Source organism: Cryptomeria japonica, chromosome 11 (genome assembly GCF_030272615.1).
Source record: "Cryptomeria japonica chromosome 11, Sugi_1.0, whole genome shotgun sequence".
Lineage (NCBI taxonomy): Eukaryota > Viridiplantae > Streptophyta > Pinopsida > Cupressales > Cupressaceae > Cryptomeria > Cryptomeria japonica.
In genome coordinates, this window is record NC_081415.1 from 400977136 (window position 1) to 400996085 (window position 18950).

The following is an 18950-nucleotide window of genomic DNA, read 5'->3' on the forward strand; positions in this document are numbered from 1 at the left end:
CTCAGTAGACACTTTCTTTGAGATGCCAACATGAATGACATAATCCAGGGTTTCTTACTTTCTTTTTCCACGGCTTTCCTTCTCAAAAAGCCATGGTTTACTTTGGCAAGATTACATCACCTATAAGGAGAAATATTTCACTTTGATGAAGGGCTATAAGGGCATGCTGTCTCCATTCACAATCTCACGTCAAAGGAAGATCCGCCTATGTATGAACACTTGTGTTGAGTCTACCAGCAAAGAAAGAAGCCGTTTCATCTTTATATATTCCCGTCCAATAGCGTTCCATGCCCGAATAGAATTAATATCATGCTGAGGAAATCTTTGATCGATCACTTATATTATTCCGTAAGTCCTGATAATATAAATGCCAATGTTCTTGTAAAAACTAATGAATATAAATCGCCCAATAGTGACAGCAGAGAATTCCACGACTTCTATTATTGTATTGCCCAGCCAAAACCATAATAAAGGTGCATAATGTATTTATTAATAATTCCAGCCAAGACACTACACTCCACCCCTGCGTATTCAGATTGTCATACCAAGAAAGAGGTCACATATCTCAGTCCATGATGCCAATGAAGAACTTCATGAACAATATTATTCCTTTTGTTGGTGTTGGAAATAAGCCACACCCGGACAGACAATGGACTGGTCCAAGAGGGGCCAGTAGCTCAGTGGTAGAGCACTCCAGCAGCATATGGAAGGTCCTAGGTTCGAGTCCTTGCTGGTCCATGTCTCAACATGGTATCAGAGCCAGGTCCAGGCTAGGAGCCCCAAGCACATGAGAGGTGTGGCTTAAGGGGGGGTGTTGGTGTTGGAAATAAGCCACACCCGGACCGATGATGGACTGGTCCAAGAGGGGCCAGTAGCTCAGTGGTAGAGCACTCCAGCAGCGCATGGAAGGTCCTAGGTTCGAGTCCTAGCTGGTCCATGTCTCAACACCTTGCACAGCCAATAGAAATTGCTTTGTTGACTATGAGCAGCAAAAATTATATTTTCTCATGCCGCACCCAATAAATAGAACAGGAACCATTTAATCATTCCCGATTAAATGAAGCAAAGAAAAATGCTCCAATAAATTTATTGATCTCAAACATTTATATTACAATCAACATTAATACACCCAGCAAGACAATAAAATAATCATCAATCTCGTTTCATTATTAAATCAAAATATTCATCTTATCGGCAATACATATAAGTATTAGAATTATGAGCCAAACCTCCACAAGGAATGCCAAATAAAATAATATTTTATTTCATACTTATAAAATTCTCCACCTTAATATTGGCATCCAACCTTCATAAATAAGCAATATTTTATCTTATGTTCATCTTAATGGATTGTGGAAATCTAATAGCTTTAAGCAATATTTTATTCAAATGTTCATACAAATTTGTCTCTGCAAGAGACTTCAGAAATTTGATACTCATCTTTCTAGTTTGTGAGATCTCTGAATAAAACATCCAACAGTCTGGCAATGAAGCACACTGCTGAATCTGAGTGAATCCACTCCAAATCTGAGTTGGGTTTTTGTCCGATTTAAGAGAGAGATTCCAAGGGTTTCCATCCTCGGATTTCTTGAATGGATAGCCAAAGCTCTGAGACTCACAAGGAGAAAAATATATAACCAAGAATGATACAAATGAAGCTCAAATCCTTCTTTTAAAGCCACTGGAGCCATCCTTTGACCTTCCATTTCCTTGACTCTTGATTTCCCTCCTGTAATTTTAAATTTGATTTGAGAGAGATGAATTAATAAAGTGACTTTATTAAATTTTTACTAACTGTAAATTAAAGTCACTATAATTGCCTTGTTAAATAATTAAAACTAAGTTGTCATTAATTTATTATTTTTTGACAATTTAAAATTTAATTATTAAATTAATTACTAATGTCCAAATAAAGGAGACATTACATTTTTTTGAGCCATATTTATACTTGTTTTGATATTTTGTTTCAATGCCATGGATTTTGTAATCCATTGATTTTGTATACACTGGACAATATTTGTAATGTTATATATTTAAAAATGTTGTCCCCTTCAAGCAAAAATTCACTTTTGTATTCATGATTAATGTATGATCAAGTTTTATGTTTACTTGTATTGTTCAGTCATTGCTTTTAGTTGAACAACACAAGTGTGTAGTTGTTGACTTTGTTTTCAGTTAGTATAAACTTGTTGTCTTAATTGAAGAGTTTGTTAGTGTTTTTTTTAAGATGTATCCAAAAAGACACATTTATTTTGATTTAGGAATAATGTAAAGATTGTAAATAGCTAGTATATATTGTACAACTTAGGTTAGTTTATATTTATAGGGATTTTCCTCTTCTAATTTGAAGAGATTTTCTAGCACACATTTGTTTTGTTTTGTGTTGCATTGAAAGGTGTGAGTCAAAACCTATGTAATTTGGAGACATGTCCCTTATGTGCTAGGCTTAGGGGACATTTTGAGGATAGATAAAAAATATCCCCTTGCTATTCATCTAAAATTTCAAAATGGCTACCTTTTTTTGGGCATGACATGTTATGATAGTGGATGACTAGCCATATTTGAGATGACTTAAACACCCCTTAATTCTCTCAAGGATGGCTATCATTCCCTACAACTCAATCAACATAAAATGCAATTAAAAAAAACATAACGCAAAAAAAAAAACAAAAAATAGACAAGGGTTACCACAAGGACCACACCACCCCGTAAACCTAAAAAGGATTACTAACAACAAAAAACACCATTTTTTTGGAATGATAGGGGATAACTAGCATTCTTGGAATGACTTAGACATCCCTTGGTTGTTTTGGGGACAACTAGTCATTCCATACAACCCCAGTCAACATAAAATGCAGTTTGAAAAAAATACAAAGCTGAAAAAAAGGGATAGGGGAGGCCACAAGTCCTCGCCTCACCCCTTTCCTATACCTAACAAAGACACATTAGCAACTAAAAGCAAAAACTAACTCATATGCCGTTTTCCATATTGTGAAGATTCACTCCCTACAACAACCCTATACCTAAATAAGACACTACCAACTAAAAACTAAGTTACCGATTCGGGTTCGGGCACCAGTTCGAGTTCGAAGAACCCGGTATGTTGGTACGGCAAAATTTTGAAAAGGGGTTTGGGTTCGTTAGTACAAAAACATGTAAATTATATATATATATGCAGCCTATAAGCATGAATTAAGATTAGCATGTCACATAGCATCATATAAACAACAAAACCAACATAAACTTGTAATCATAGCATCATGATCATACCATAATAGCATAATATACATCAAGTTTAATATCAAAATGATAAAATATTCAAGTATCATTGTTTCAACTTTCAACAATTTAAAGTTTGATCATCAAATGGATTCTCTAATGGGGGTTTGGGGCAATGCCCCCAACGGGGTCAAGGGGCAGCGCCCCAAGCGGGGTCGAGGGGCAGCGCCCCTTGCAAGGTCCCGGGGCAGCGCATCAATTACAACACCAAATTACAACCTTCAAACCCACACGGAACTCCATGACATGCATCAATTTTTAGTTTTTTTAAGACTTTAGGAACAAGGCCAAAGAAGTCAAAATACTGATCAAGGTGCATTCTCCCGTACGGGAATTGTGTTTTCTGACTTGTTCTTTCGTACAGACTTGTGCTTCTCTCTTGGTTGTATGATGCATAGGTGTGTGGCTTGAGACATAGGGTCATTTTAATTTTTTATGTGGAGGAAATCAAAAAAAAAAATTTTGCAAAAAAAAAATCCATTTTTGGGCTGTCAGACCCCTGGGTTCGACTTGGGTCCTCTTGGGTTCAACCCTGGGTCCTCTTGGGTTCGCCCTGGTTCTAACCAGGCCTGTGAACTACGAACCCTGTCTGAACCACAGGCGAACTGGACCCGAACCCTGAACCAGGACCGTACCGGACCAGTACCAGGGGTCTAGGGGGCCGAACTCGGTAACTCAGACTAAAAACAAAAACAAACTCATTTTGCCATTTTCCATATTGTGAAGAAGACAAAGAAGGAGAACAATTGCGAGAAGAGAAGAGAACAATGGCAAGAAGGGAAGATAGCATCAATATTATATCACTAAAAAGAAATAATATTTTATGAAAATTGGCGCATGCCTTGAAGGTTTGTGTGGTTTCAAAGGCTTTAATTTGTGCTTGGTGGTGTGGGGGATTTGGCCCTCAACCTTGCCCTATATTACATGGACCTTGTGAGCTGTGGCAAACCTTGACTCTGTTGGTGTGCTGCCCCCATAATTAGACAAGGGACATTGGTTCTCGATCCCACTAGTGCTGCCGTAGACCCTTGCAAATGGCATTGCTTCTCAATCTTCCTTAGAACTCATACAATCAATCAAGAAGAATAGGCTCACCTCTTGATGATTGGAGAAGTAGGTGGCCATCCATAGTGCCTTGCAACTTCAGGATCAATAGATTCTTGAGTATGGTTACACTCCAGCTAAATGTTGGGATGCTGATCTCAAAGATGCTTCATAGGTTGATGAGGAGGAGACACATGAGATATTAGTTGGGGTTCCATTGGATGATGTAATTCCTCATAGTGGCAATGACTTGGTTTAAGACTTTCTTTTTCATACAGCGTTAGCAAATGCTGATTAAGTGCAGTGGCATATATGTTTTTGTTGCTTTGTAGTTGAAACTTGCAGCACTTTGGCATTTTGTTGTAGTTTTTATATAATTTACATGTACATGGATTATGACAGCAATTAAATTTTGTTAATTTGTTTATCAACTCATGCAAAATCTTCATTCAATTCTAATTTCATTTATTAAGGTTCTATAATGTATATGATGAATGCCTTAAATATTAGAATATTTAATTATATTTTAGTCACCTATATTTAGTTCTTTCTTTAATGGTCATTTAGCTTTTTAGTTAATTAGCTTTTAAGCTTTATTTAGCATTTAGCTTTTTAGTAGTTCACTTTAAACTACTTGTTCTTAATTTAGAACGTCGTCTTTGTAATCTCTATATATACGCTTGTATATTGTTGAATAGATTATCCAATTATTTGAGCAATCAATTTTTCATTAATCCCCTAAAAATTGCCTCCCAAAAAATCCATCTTAGAAATGCATCTCTCCATCCTTTGTTGTTCTTGTCCTAAAAACTTGGTGAACATAGATCAAATTACTAACCTAATTTGGTACCCAATTAATTTGCCATGTGTACATTCTAGGAAAACCCACTATATCTAGTAATTAAAAGATTTGTTTGTATTTATTTAATCTTGAAGGTGATTGTTTAGATGGAAAGTGTGCTGGGCCCAAGCTTATTTATGATGTGTTATAAATTTTTCTCTATTAGAAATATTTATTTAATAAGTGACTTTTGCAGATGGTTCGTTTGAGTTGAGTGAGTCCTATTCTCTCAAAAATTAAATATTATAAGCACGCTCAATATATTTACTTTAAGTCCCACTAAGTTGTACTTATTTTAAGTCACTTTATCATCAGATTATGAAGTTATGTCAATTCAAAATTGTGTTCGAAGTTCCATTTTGTCATGTCATTTTAAATTTATTAGTGACCAACTCCAGGCCACTTGAAAATTATAACAGTTAGTTATAACTGCTTTTCACTACCAGTTGGAAATTTTATTTTGAAGGTTTAAATATGTAACAACATCCTTCTGAGAGAGATTCTCAACCATTAGTGATATCAGATTTCCAAAATCCGTAATTTCATGATGTTGTTCTTTCTGGATGAGGCTGTGTGAGAATTTTTTTATATCAATGTTTTGGATCTTATGTCTATCTTAGCTCTCTTCTATCCTGATGATGTATCATGGAGTGTGATCCAAAATGTTGATACAAAAAAATCCCTCAACCATTGTCAAAATCTGATAAATATTTTTGCTGTCTTTGACAATGCTACCCTGCTTGGAATACTTCAAAAAATTTAGGTTAGAATTGAATATGTAACAAATTTTCAAGAGACAGAACTCTTTTGAAGAGAAGTTCTGGGCTATGGGGACTCACACTTCATAGTTTAGTGCCATTAACCATAACCCGACTATTAATCTAGCAACAGACTACAGGAACAAATACACAAGTAGCAACGGACTACAGGAACAAATACATAAGTATGAAGCAAAATACACATATTTGTCCTATTAAGGGACTATTCATAAAAGCTCATTTGATTCTTCAGTTTTTCATTACTGCAAAATTCATACTATCTTTCCATGATTCATGCCAGATCACACATGCTGTGTGCTTACCCTTGTGATGTTGGAGATGTCACACCATGTAGTTGCAGATGTCACACCATCACCAAATGTGTCTCAGCCCAATAGCTCTACATTAAAGGGTGTGTACATCTTGTGCAACTCAAGGCAATATTGATGCTGTTGCACTTGATGAGTGGATATGCCAGTTGGAAGCATATTTCTCTCAAACTGCTTATGCCAACAAGATCAACTTTTCCATGTTAATGGGGTCTACATCAGTATCACATTGGTGGGATGTCCGCAGCTTCCAACATGAGAACAAATGTGGACTCGTAAATAACATTGGAAGTTTCTGATACGTGAATAATACTATCCTCTCAAACACTATGAGGATGAGCATATGAACTTCCAACAGTTTTGCCAATGCAAAGATCAATTGGTGCAAGATTATACAAACGAGTTCTATGTTTACCTTGCTCAACCTCTTTTGCAGAGACATAGCAGAATAAGGTGTTCAAGTTCATTAGTGGACTTTACCACTTTACCTCCACATCTGCACCAAGATGAAATTCTTCTCAGTCAGTACATTAGGGAAAGCCTTTTGTCATGGCTTGAAGATGAAGGAAAAACGTCAGTTCCTCTTCCTTTGGTGCTTTGCACAAGAACTGAAAACAAAATCCTCTTGCATTGAAGCAACAAACACCATCCTGAGGAGAACAGCGATCTATGACATTGCAGAAGAGTCCAGCAATCTCAGTATTAGACAAAGACAAGAAGCAAGGGGATAAATGTTGCCAATACCTTACAAGCAGTCAACAATTCTGAATGCTATATATCACAATGGCTGATTGTGTAGTTAACATCAGGTTCTGCACAAGTAGAAAACACTAAACTAGGTGCAACTTGTATGAGCACCAACAGCTCTGCCACCGACATCTTTGAGGAAAGAGAGTGCCTCTGCCATTTCAGATGTTGGGTTGGAGGGTGTTAATTCTAATTTGCAGAATGTATATATTCAAATTGAGCAAATTTTGTTGACGACAAGAAATGAGCTGTAGGTTTAAGTTTAAACTTGTGGGAAGGTGCAAGGTGCAATTTCTTGAGACAGTAAAAAGCATCCATCTGTTGCTCTTTCCTCATCATGAGCAAAATATGGATCCATAACCAGTCAAACATGCAAATTAATTTGATTAGAGGGATACTTGATGTCGGCCTATTGCATTAACTTAAGGTCCACACAATTGGTCTGGCGTTTGTGGTGTTATTGAGTTTTTCAGAATAATCTAATATATCATGGAAGGATTAGACATATGCATTTACACACATTTTATTCAAGTAAAGTTGTAAGATAAAGAAGTTGAGTTGATGTACGCTGAAGAGTTGCAAACACTTTTGTAAAGCTTTGAATCGTTTATATCTGTACTTGGTGGTACAATCAACTAATTGTCATTAAATTGGCAAAGGGCAATGGGTAAGGTTGCTGTTAGAATGGTTGGACCCTTTATGGGATTGTGCATATATACACATTGATAGTATCAAATAATTGGGGGATTATAGTTTGGACTTCGGACCACAACAAAATATTGAGTGTGTATTCCATGTTACGTAATGGATTGAATTTGAAGGAATTTTTAGTCATAGCTATTGAATGGTTAAAACAATATTGTAAATTTTTTTAGCTTGCCTTGGTCACTAGAAGTAATTCTCAACCAGCCACTTTAATTTTCTTTTGAGCAAATGTCATTTTCCAACCCCTTAGATTAGGAATTTAGTCTTTCGTCTCTTCTTATACTACACCTTGTGTTTTTTTTCACTTATTGTAATTAATCACAACACGGAGTTAGGATTTGGGTAGATGAGGCTATTCTGAAGTTGGTGACTGGTGCATGTGAGATTGAATTTTTAGGCACGGTATGGTTGGCATGTGTAATGTACCCTTTTCTAGGTGACATGAGATGAGCAGGGGTTGACCTACCATTCAAGTTCCCGTAGGTCAATGACATGGTTAGGGGACTCATTCTGAGGGTCATGGAGCTTTGCAGGGGCTCTGTGAGCCATTTTGGACCTTCAGACGACAGTTCCTACATTTTAGGGAGGTCTCCTATTTTTTAGGGAGAACTGGCAGTTGACTGAATGACCACCTGGGGGACCAAGGAGTAGAGCAGGATCCTTTTGAGCAGTTACAGGTGTTTGGAGAAAGGTTCCTACTTTTTAGGGTGATTCCCTACTTTGTAGGAGGTTGTGGCAGTTTCCATATTTGAGGTTCCACGGGACCATACCATGGTTTCAGTTTCAGGAAGATTGGGTGTGTTTCCTAGTTTCTAGGAGCATCCCTAGATTTTAGGGATGAGACTGCCAGTTGGCCCATCTTGTCCGGCATCAGTCACAGACAAGTGACAAAGTCAGATTCATGTTTGGTTGGTTATTTTGAGCTATTATTGGATCTATGGAAATATTTTAATATATTTAAATATTTCCTAAGTTAGCGATTAAATAAATTAAAATAAGGCTATGTATATAGCCATTTCAGAGTAATAAGGGGTTTTTTGGCTTCATCTGGTTTGATATGCCTATGTGTTATAGCTCGTTGGAAAGGTCTTGAACTTTGCTACATGATTCTTACCTCCCAGAGTCTTTTTGGATGCTTGAAGCTATTTATTCGCAATAAAGTGATATTTTTCTCTAGTTTGACGCCATAATTGGGAAAGTGTCACTTTAATTATAAAGTGCAAGCTTTATTATTCTTTAGGGTTCGACTTGCAAAGGGAAAGGAGTTATAAGGAGATGAAAACCTAATTGATAGCATCATTGATCATTTTGAAACTTGCGAATTTGGGAATTGCTCTGGAAAAGTGATTTTGGTCTGGGACGTAAACCCCAGGTCTGAACTTGCTGGTAGCCCTCAGCAAGAGTTGACAGTGGATTTATCCAGGATTGCATAGAGATTATCAGAGGTAGAAGACACATCTTCTTGGCCTGAAGATTCAGTGTGCATATTAGGGGTTTCAACAGGGCGGCTGGTCTATTTCAGCTGGCACGTGATTTGCAACAGCTTCCACGCCTCCTTTGCAACCATGCCTTGCTTGTATGTTGGCTTGAAGGGTTGTATTCAACTTATTTGGTCTTCCTTGTTCGTTGCCAGTAATATTCCTCCATCTAGCATCAATCCAGATTGAGAACAACTCCAAATAAATGTATGGATTCTTGCTGAATACAAAACTAGGTTATTTGCCTGGTATGATTTGCAGTATTTTTTAGATTGCTTAAGTGTTCTTACATATGAACATTGTTTACAGTTTTATTTCACAATTGTTGCTATTTATCAATTACTTTACTTATAACATCAAAACCCAAAAAGAAACAATCCCTTTCTGCAACTTCTGTCTATTCTATAAGATCACTAGAAAATTACAAAAATATAGTATGTTTAATTAAGAATTTACAGCAGCAACAGCAAAAGGATCCATTTGGGATCTTTCAGTGGTATCAGAGCATAATCCTGCCAGCCTGTGGGGTGGTAATTGCATTCACTTGGTGTGATTGGATTTGGTTTTCAATTGGACATAAAAGAATCATCATGACAGGGTTATGTAAAAATAAACAAACAGGAAGGGAATTTGATCAAACACCTTCAAAGAGTTCAAGACACACTAGAGGTACAACTACATCTAAAAGTACAAGGACGCCCCCTGTTAAAACATTCAATGATACAGTCATAAGCAACTATCATGGGTATTGCTCCCTTCCCAAAACGCTACAGGATATGCTTACCTTCACCCAATTTATGGGTATTCCAGATGAAGTTGAAGATGCTATGAATTCATATCAGCTGCAAATGGGTATTCCAGATGAAGCTGAAGATGCTATGAATTCATATCAGCTGCAAATAAAAAGAGAAGAACCGATTGACTCATCCATAAATGAGGTTTGTAAAAATCTCTATGAAGAATTTGATGAACATGCTACAAGGGATGAAGTGGTACCTATGAATGTTGAAAACATGTCACAAAGGTATGGCAACCATTCTGATTTTTATAACAGCAGTCCTTCATATGAACACAATGATGATTCAAAGGTCATGGCACATGAGGAGGAAGTTGTAGGAGGGATTCCTACAGTTGGCACACAATATATGAGTGTTAAACAAGAGGGATGCAAGGGGAAAACAAGCCATAGCAACCCTGACTTTTATGACAGCAGTCTTGTTACTGAGCATAATCAAGCTTTCGATGCTTTGGTGCATGAGGATGATGGTTGTGAGGGGCCATCTCATGCAAACACTCATTGTTTGGCTGTTACTGATGCTTTTGATATTGAAGATACATGTCATAATGAGTCTGATTTTTCAAATCAGACCTTAGAAGATGGGAACAAAGCAGAAAATGTGCCTAATGGTGATGGTTCCGAGGAGAGTTTGACGGATGTGTGTGAGTCTATCTTGATAGGGGAGGTGTATGTTGACCTTGGCAAATCAGCAGCCTCTAGCATGTCATTCGAGCCACCCCACGAGGTTCATAACAAAAGTGATATAACTTCTCTTCCTCAAGATATGGCAGCCTTTGGTCAAGAAGAGAATAATGATTTGCATTCTAGACTTGAAGGTACACATGGTGTAATCATGGGTTATGATAATGTGAATAATACAATCCATCATAAATCAGATTTTGTGCATTTTGGGACAGCTGATATAGAGCAATCTCAGAGGATAAATGAAGGATGGTTGGCAAGAGCGAAGCAAGCCAAGTTGATAGCTCATCAAGCCAAGCTTCAACTTCAGCACATTCATGATACTCATCACCATATTGGTAAGGAGGAACACGAGCTATCTAATTCTGATTTTTCAGCTGATATTGGTTATTTTTTTCATGGTGGTGATGGAATTGATAATGAGGCTCATAGTGGACCAGCCACTAATGAGTTATCCTTTATTGGCATAGAAGGTGTTCCTAATGCACCTTTCATTTTGTCACCTCTTTCATATGATAAGGCAGCGTTGTACTTATTGATTGGTGACTCAGTTTTCTTAGATTTGATAGTCGGCTATGAAGATCAACATGTAAGGGACTTCATTTGTTACATGGCTCAACAAAACATTTACTTAGCAACCTTTAATGAAGGCACATTAATTTGTGGAAATATAGGTAAAGTTACAACAACTGTTTGGAGGTCTTGGAAAAGTATTCAACACACTTTACTTGTTGGAAATTGGCTCATTGATGGATTCATATCAGCATTGATGGTTGGTAGTACTTGTGGCTTCAATTGGAGTGAATTTCTTAGCTGGTTAGATGATGTTCAAGTTCACAACAGCAATATAATGAGTATTGACATGATGGATGGATATGACAGTGCAAAGATTTTGGATCCTGGTATTGCCATGTGTGGTGTATTTCTTCAGTGGATCCATGATGAGTTGTTTCACTTTGTGTATACAAATGTTTATATTAGAGTAGTGCAACGGTTGGGTGAAGCAATGTTTATCAGATTGATATGGTATCCAGTGAATTGGTTTTCAGCGTGCAGGTGTAGATTGCTTGAGGGCAAGCAATCTTCGGGTAGGGAAGATTGTAATGTCCCCTTTTCTAGGTGACATGAGATGAGCAGGGGTTGACCTACCATTTGAGTTCCCGTAGGTCAATGACATGGTTAGGGGACTCATTCTGAGGGTCATGGAGCTTTGCAGGGGCTCTGTGAGTCGGTTTAGACCTTCAGACGATAGTTCCTACATTTTAGGGAGATCTCCTATTTTTTAGGGAGAATTGGCAGTTGATTGAATGACCACCTGGGGGACCAAGGAGTAGAGCAAGATCCTTTTGAGCAGTTACAGGTGTTTGGAGAGAGGTTCCTACTTTTTAGGGCGATTCCCTACTTTTTAGGAGGTTGTGGCAGTTTCCATATTTGAGGTTCCACGGGTCCATACCATGGTTTCAGTTTCAGGAAGATTGGGTGTGTTTCCTAGTTTCTAGGAGCATCCCTAGATTTTAGGGATGGGATTGCCAGTTGGCTCATCTTGTCCGACATCAGTCACAGACGGGTGACAAAGTTAGATTCATGTTTGGTTGGTTATTTTGGGCTATTATTGGATCTATGGAAATATTTTAATATATTTAAATATTTCCTAAGTTAGCGATTAAATAAATTAAAATAAGGCTATGTATATAGCCGTTTCGGAGTAATAAGGGGTTTTTTGACTTCATCTGGTTTGATATGCCTATGTGTTATAGCTCGTTGGAAAGGTCTTGAACTTTGCTACATGATTCTTACCTCCCAGAGTCTTTTTGGATGCTTGAAGCTATTTATTCGCAATAAAGTGATATTTTTCTCTAGTTTGACGCTATAATTGGGAAAGTGTCACTTTAATTATAAAGCGCAAGCTTTATTATTCTTTAGGGTTCGACTTGCAAAGGGAAAGGAGTTATAAGGAGATGAAAACCTAATTGATAGCATCATTGATCATTTTGAAACTTGAGAATTTGGGAATTGCTCTGGAAGAGTGATTTTGGTCTGGGACGTAAACCCCAAGTTTGAACTTGCTGGGACGTAGCCCTCGGCAGGAGTTGACAATGGATTTATCTAGGGTTGCACAAAGATTGTCAGAGGTAGAAGACACATCTTCTTGGCCTGAAGATTCAACGTGCATATTGGGGGTTTCAACAGGGCGGCTGGTCTATTTCAGCTGGCACGTGATTTGTAGCAGCTTCCACGCCTCCTTTGCAACCACGCCTTGTTTGTATGTTGGCTTGAAGGGTTGTATTCAGCTTATTTGGTCTTCCTTGTTTGTTGCCAGTAATATTCCTCCATCTGGCATCAATCCAGATTGAGAACAACTCCAAATAAATGTATGGATTCTTGCTGAATATAAAACTAGGTTATTTGCCTGGTATGATATGCAGTATTTTCAGATTGCTTAAGTGTTCTTACATATGAACATTGTTTACTATTTTATTTCACAGTTGTTGCTATTTATCAATTACTTTACTTATAACATCAAAACCCAAAAAGAAACAATCCCTTTCTGCAACTTCTGTCTATTCTATAAGATCACCGGAAAATTACAAAAATAGAGTATGTTTAATTAAGAATTTATAGCAGCAACAACAAAAGGATCCATTTGGGATCTTTCAGCATGAGCGCTGGCCAAGCGTTACTGTGTTGCATGAACACACTTAATGAAATATGAACAACACCTTCCTTGTGGTAGTGATATCTGAATTCTTCTATAGAATTGTGTTAGGAACAGATCTAAGAAATCTTCGTGAGTGAAGTCGTATAGTATGTTTTAGGGTTGCGACTTTGGCTTGGTTTGTATCTCTTGCAATCCATAGTATCGTTTCAAAGTTATTCTCACAAGTATTGCTATGACATGATTAAGTATTCTTATTATTCTTCTTATCCAATGTTGCCTATTGTTATCATATGATTGCACGACAAAATAACCTAGTTAAAATATCCCGCGACTCAATAACCCATTCAAAATAACTCATGTAAAAACAATCCCATGTCATTATGATCTAAGGCAAAAATAACCCTCGGTAAAAATAACCCATTGACAGGATATTTCCATAAGATTATAGAGAAAGGAAAACAAAATATACAAATTATATATATGTTGCCGAAAAAACTTTTTTATTCAAATTTTCAATGACAGTGCCAAATTATGAGTGATAACTCTTAAATAATAAAAAATGATAACCATCAACTAGTCTTTTTAGTCTTTCTTTGAGATCATGGTATTTTTTCTTGCTGGATTGCCCAGTACATCCGACCATACATTTCTCTATTTTATTCTCTTGGAGATTGTGTTCTTTTTTCATTGTTTTGATGAATTTCTAGACTAAGTTGTGTGATGCTTGAAGCAATTCACTAAATCCTCTATGCCATCTCTCAATAGCATTATTGGTTTTGGGGAGATTATCTTGAATAGCCAAATAACAATTCCACATTGTGATTGGAAACTTGGGTGATCGTTTATTGCCTCTTCTAGTTACTCTGCCAATCCAGGTGTCTTCAAAATAATCAATCATGCCTTGCAAATTCTCATGTCCTATATAATAAGGAGATTGTAGAAATGTTTCAAATGCATCAATTACGTCTATCTGAGGCACAAAAGCTAATGCAACAAGTTTCTTGATCTCAAATGCAAAGACTTCATCGATATTGTAACGTGTTTGTAGACCTTCTTCTTGAACTTTCCTCCACAAACATTGAGAGAAATGGAATAAACATCCCCGGATATTGACATTTGGAAAAATTTTAGACATAGCTCCCTCGAAACCTAATTCAAAATCAGTAAGTATACTTTTCGAGTTTAGATCAGGTTTCAGGTGTTTTCATTTTGCAAGTACTTGTGTATAATTAGTTCTTGTTTTGTTAGTCATAAGAATATAAACGAGTGGAAATATTGCATCAGTTTTCAAGCCATGGATCGTGTACAATTGTTGAAAAATACTTGGCACTGTTTTGAATGTATTGTCAATGAACCATTTTTCAGATTCTTTCAGTAATTGCAAATTTTGTGTGGTGGTGAATATTAAAAAACGATTCTCATCATTACTGTCATGAAAAGGAAACTTTTTCCCTCTATTAGTAATTCTATATTCAACTGGTAAGGTAAGATCTGTTGATGTCCGAGGATTTTGTGGCGGTGCTTCAGACCTTAATCTTTTTCTTTGAATCATTCTGGACAATGCATTGGTTGACGGTAATGCTCCCGCTGCGGGTAATGAAATATTAGAACATGATGCAACAATGATATTTCTTGTAGAATCTTGAGTTGAGCATGCTATGTCTTTTATTTTGTTCAATTTGCATTTGACAGTGATCATCTCAAGTTTCAGAGCATGATTATGTTTTATATTGCTTATCACATTGCCGGATTCTATTTTTGTCATAGTATGGCACCGGCTTGAACATTTGTTTGTAAAATAATCCGTACAACACTAGATCATTTTATTCGTGCTTCGTCGATGAAGCAAAAATGTGTAACCATTTAAAACAAGTAATTTCTTGTCTTTTTGGCCTAATAAAAAACTGAAGAGGCATTGTCACTGATATTCCAATAAAAAATAACATGCACTCATTTATTAAAGGCTTCATTGACATTGATTAATAGCACACGCTTACTAAATGAGAACGATTATCATGTGTCGGCTCTCCTTTCCACCATGCGTTGTTTTGGATCCGGGGTAATATAACGTAGGGTTATTTTGAAGATGGGATATTATTACCCCAATATGTTTTGTCATTGGGTTATTGTGTCGTGGGTTATTTTGGCTGGGTTGTTTTGACAGGATACCTTATCATATACATGGTTGTAACTGATATAATTGTATTTTGGTCTACTCAGCCTGGAATACATGTGATATTTAAATATTCATAAGGCTACGTCGATGCCTGTTTCTGCTACATCTAATTTTCGCTATAACTACCTTTGTCGATGCCTGTTTCTGCTACATCTAATTAATGCTATAACTACCTTTATTGACAAGTGATAATAATTAGTACTTGTATTGTATAAATTGTGAGAAATATAATGGCAGTTGATGCACCACTCCTGTGTGCAGGGATCTAGTCTTTCAGCCCCCAGGGCTTTAATTAATCACAACAATATGCTATAAAACCTGGAAAATACAACAGTTGATTCCTTAACATAATTTTATAAATGTGAAACAAAGAATGTTGGAAGCAATAACTATTGTTGTGTTCTGTGGTTTATTTATTATTAGTAATTCAAGGCAGCTTACATGCAACCCATTGCTGCATTTTGCCAATATTTAAAGCATATCATATGTATAAGGTTACTGAATACAACATTCTTAACAATACAATATTAACATTAGGTTCTTGGCATAATTGATCAGCTATTGAGCTGCCTAAGCTAGTCAAATGGGATGCTATCTGGAACATTTCCAATGGAATGGTAGCCTTGCTTTATTGGCTGTTATGTCACTGTTGTGCTATTCAAGCATGTTTGAATTTAGCAACACCAATTGGTCTGAATCCCTACAAAATTGATCAAGAACTATTTAGTTTTAATTAGACACGAATTTGCAGTAACTTTTAATATTCCAGTGTTTTATTCAATGTGCAGGTAAGGTTTAGCGAGGTCAAAGAGGATGGCTGTGTTGACACAAGAAAGATTGGAAAGCATCGTGGGCGTGCTCATAAACTTGCCATAGAGCCTGGAAGTCCTCACATATTCTTCAGTTGTGGTGAAGATGGAGTTGTCCAACATGTAAGTCTGAATTCCATATCTGGTGTATATAGCATCCAATCGGGTTTCATATGTGAAATAAGATAATGCATTCTTGCTATGCGATGTATGCACTCTATCTTTTATCGGATCATTGTTCCTTACTTTTGCAGTTTGATTTAAGAGCTCGCGCTGCAACAAAGCTATTTACTTGCCATGCTTTCCCCGCCAAAGGGTTAAAGCATACCCCTATTGTTCAGCTTAATGCAATTATAATAGATCCACGTAATCCAAACTGTTTTGCTACTGGTGGTTCTGATGAATATGCTCGTCTTTATGATATTCGGAATTATCAGTGGGATGCATCAAGTAATAAAGATAATCCCATCAACTCATTCTCACCCCATCATCTGATTGGAAATGGCCACGTCCACATAACTGGTCTGGCTTACTCTAATCAAAGTGAGTTACTTGTGTCATATAATGATGAGCTTATTTACTTGTTTCAAAAGGTGATGGGCTTGGGACCATGTCCAAATTCTTCATCTGAAACATCAGAGGAAACAGAAGCACCACAAGTTTATGAGGGACATCGAAACTTCCGGACTGTGAAAGGTGTAAGTTTCTTGGGTTCTAATACTGAATATGTAATGAGTGGATCTGACTGTGGTCATATATTTATTTGGAAGAAGAAAGGTGGCCAGTTGGTGCATCTAATGCGAGGTGACAAAGATGTGGTTAATTGTTTGGAACCCCATCCCTATATGACTGTTCTTGCCACAAGTGGAATTGAGAAAACCATCAAAATATGGGCACCTACGGCAGATCGTCTGCTAACACTTAATGGTGATGCTGAAGAGGTAGTTATTTCTTTGTTTTATAGTATGTCTTTATTTTATAAGATTGTGTGAATCTATTTTCTTGAAGAGTATTGAAAGCTTTTTGGATTTGACTGCATGAATCTTTTTGTGTCAATGTTTCAGATCACTCTATGATCCGAAATGTTGATGCAAAAAGATACGCGCAGTCAAATCCAGAAGCCTTCAATACTCATTAACATGGACTGTGGAAACTTAATGTCTCTATTTTCTTGAATTTAATTATTTCAAATGGTTTCCAACTTTATACATTTTAATGTGTAATATAGATATATATATACTTATCTGATCTTTCTCATTGATAGCAGGTGATGAAAGCCAATAAACGTAAAAGGGAGCAGTATGCAGACCACTCATTCCCAAGTGATTTGATTAAGCACATATTAAGAATACAAAGAAGACGGTCTGAGCCAGATTTTGAGAGAAGTTATTCAAGATCAGATTATGAAGGTGAAGATGAGGATGATCATGATGAATATACCGTGGACTTCATGACGGAGAGCGATGACTCATCTGAAGATGGAGATCATCTCAGTCCTCAAGATTGTATTATTAATTAATTGTTCATGTTATGGGTAGAATGAAAATTTTAGTAATCAGCCAATGAATTTTTCTTTTTGCTTGTTTTTGATTACTTAAGGTGATGTGCAAGATCCATAAATAACAGCACTGAAATCTAAAGTTATGCAAGAATGTTTGCATACAGTTACGCTTCTGCTGGAAGAATCTGATAGATGCCCATAAGATATTAACATGTATGATAAAAAGTATCTACAGATTTCTTACTGGTGCTGTGGTAATATATATGTTCTTTATTTTCCATAATTGGTAAATGTGAATATTTTCTTACCCCGGTCCATTGACTTCTGATTGTTGATTTTTTTGCATGGAATTTAAATTGCCTATTGACTGGAATGTTTTATTCTAAGAACGAAAAATGAGGGAATCAGATTCTCTCCGCCATCAGCTCCCCATTGTCATCATGCATAATTGTTTTGGCAATTTTGTTTCTAGCCCGGGCATGGGTATCTTACTTCATAAAAAGAAGATACGGTAAACATCTACATAAAATCTATGTTGAGTGATGTTTGAATCTTTACTCTCTATTCATATTAGCGGTTCCAGCAGCTTGTAATAAAGATTTGGCAAAATAAAAACAATAGATCTTGTTGCATATACAAACTTGTAAATTTGAACTTTGATCTTGAATTTAGCATAAGTCATTTTTTTTTGGTTCGTTGGGGCTACTTTTGGTGACAAGCGGCCCACCTGCTGCAAACACTCGCTCACCAGCTCTCCCAAACTAAAATCTCTCCTATCCACTTCAATAGATCAAAGAATTCCTACCAGTTAGTGAATGCAGCAAGGAAATAACCAACAGAGGCCAGGGCCTTGACATTCTCCAATGTTTGCAACTCACCCATAGAAGTGAGGTCTCATAGTTTCATGGAGGATGTCAAATTATCTTGTAGTCACAGAAGCAAAGGAAGGAGGATTTGTTAAAATATTACATCTAGAGAATCATGTCTAAGCCCATCCTCTAAAAACAGAGAATGGGTGCTACGTGAAAATGGAAGCCCCTCTAAAAATCAGCTTCACATTTGAAGGAAAGTAAGATTGGCTCTCATTGCACAAGGAATTGGCCTTGATGTAGCACTGGTTGACAGTGTTCAATCCAATAGACAA

General features: G+C 36.8%; 1 protein-coding gene across 2 annotated transcripts in view; it reads left to right on the forward strand.

Annotated features, from left to right (window-relative positions):
* LOC131071585 (uncharacterized) overlaps positions 1 to 18123 on the forward strand; it is a 72975-nt gene extending 54852 nt beyond the window's left edge. Inside the window, exons 3-5 of one of the 2 annotated variants that reach the window (XM_058007487.2) lie at positions 16285 to 16428; positions 16560 to 17246; positions 17570 to 18123. In XM_058007487.2, coding sequence (XP_057863470.1) covers positions 16285 to 16428; positions 16560 to 17246; positions 17570 to 17824 — 1086 coding nt within the window. In that variant the 3' untranslated portion in view covers positions 17825 to 18123. The remainder of the gene's footprint in view (positions 1 to 16284; positions 16429 to 16559; positions 17247 to 17569) is intronic. The other variant, XM_058007488.2, reaches the window with a different exon arrangement.
* The last annotated feature ends 827 nt before the right edge of the window (positions 18124 to 18950 follow it).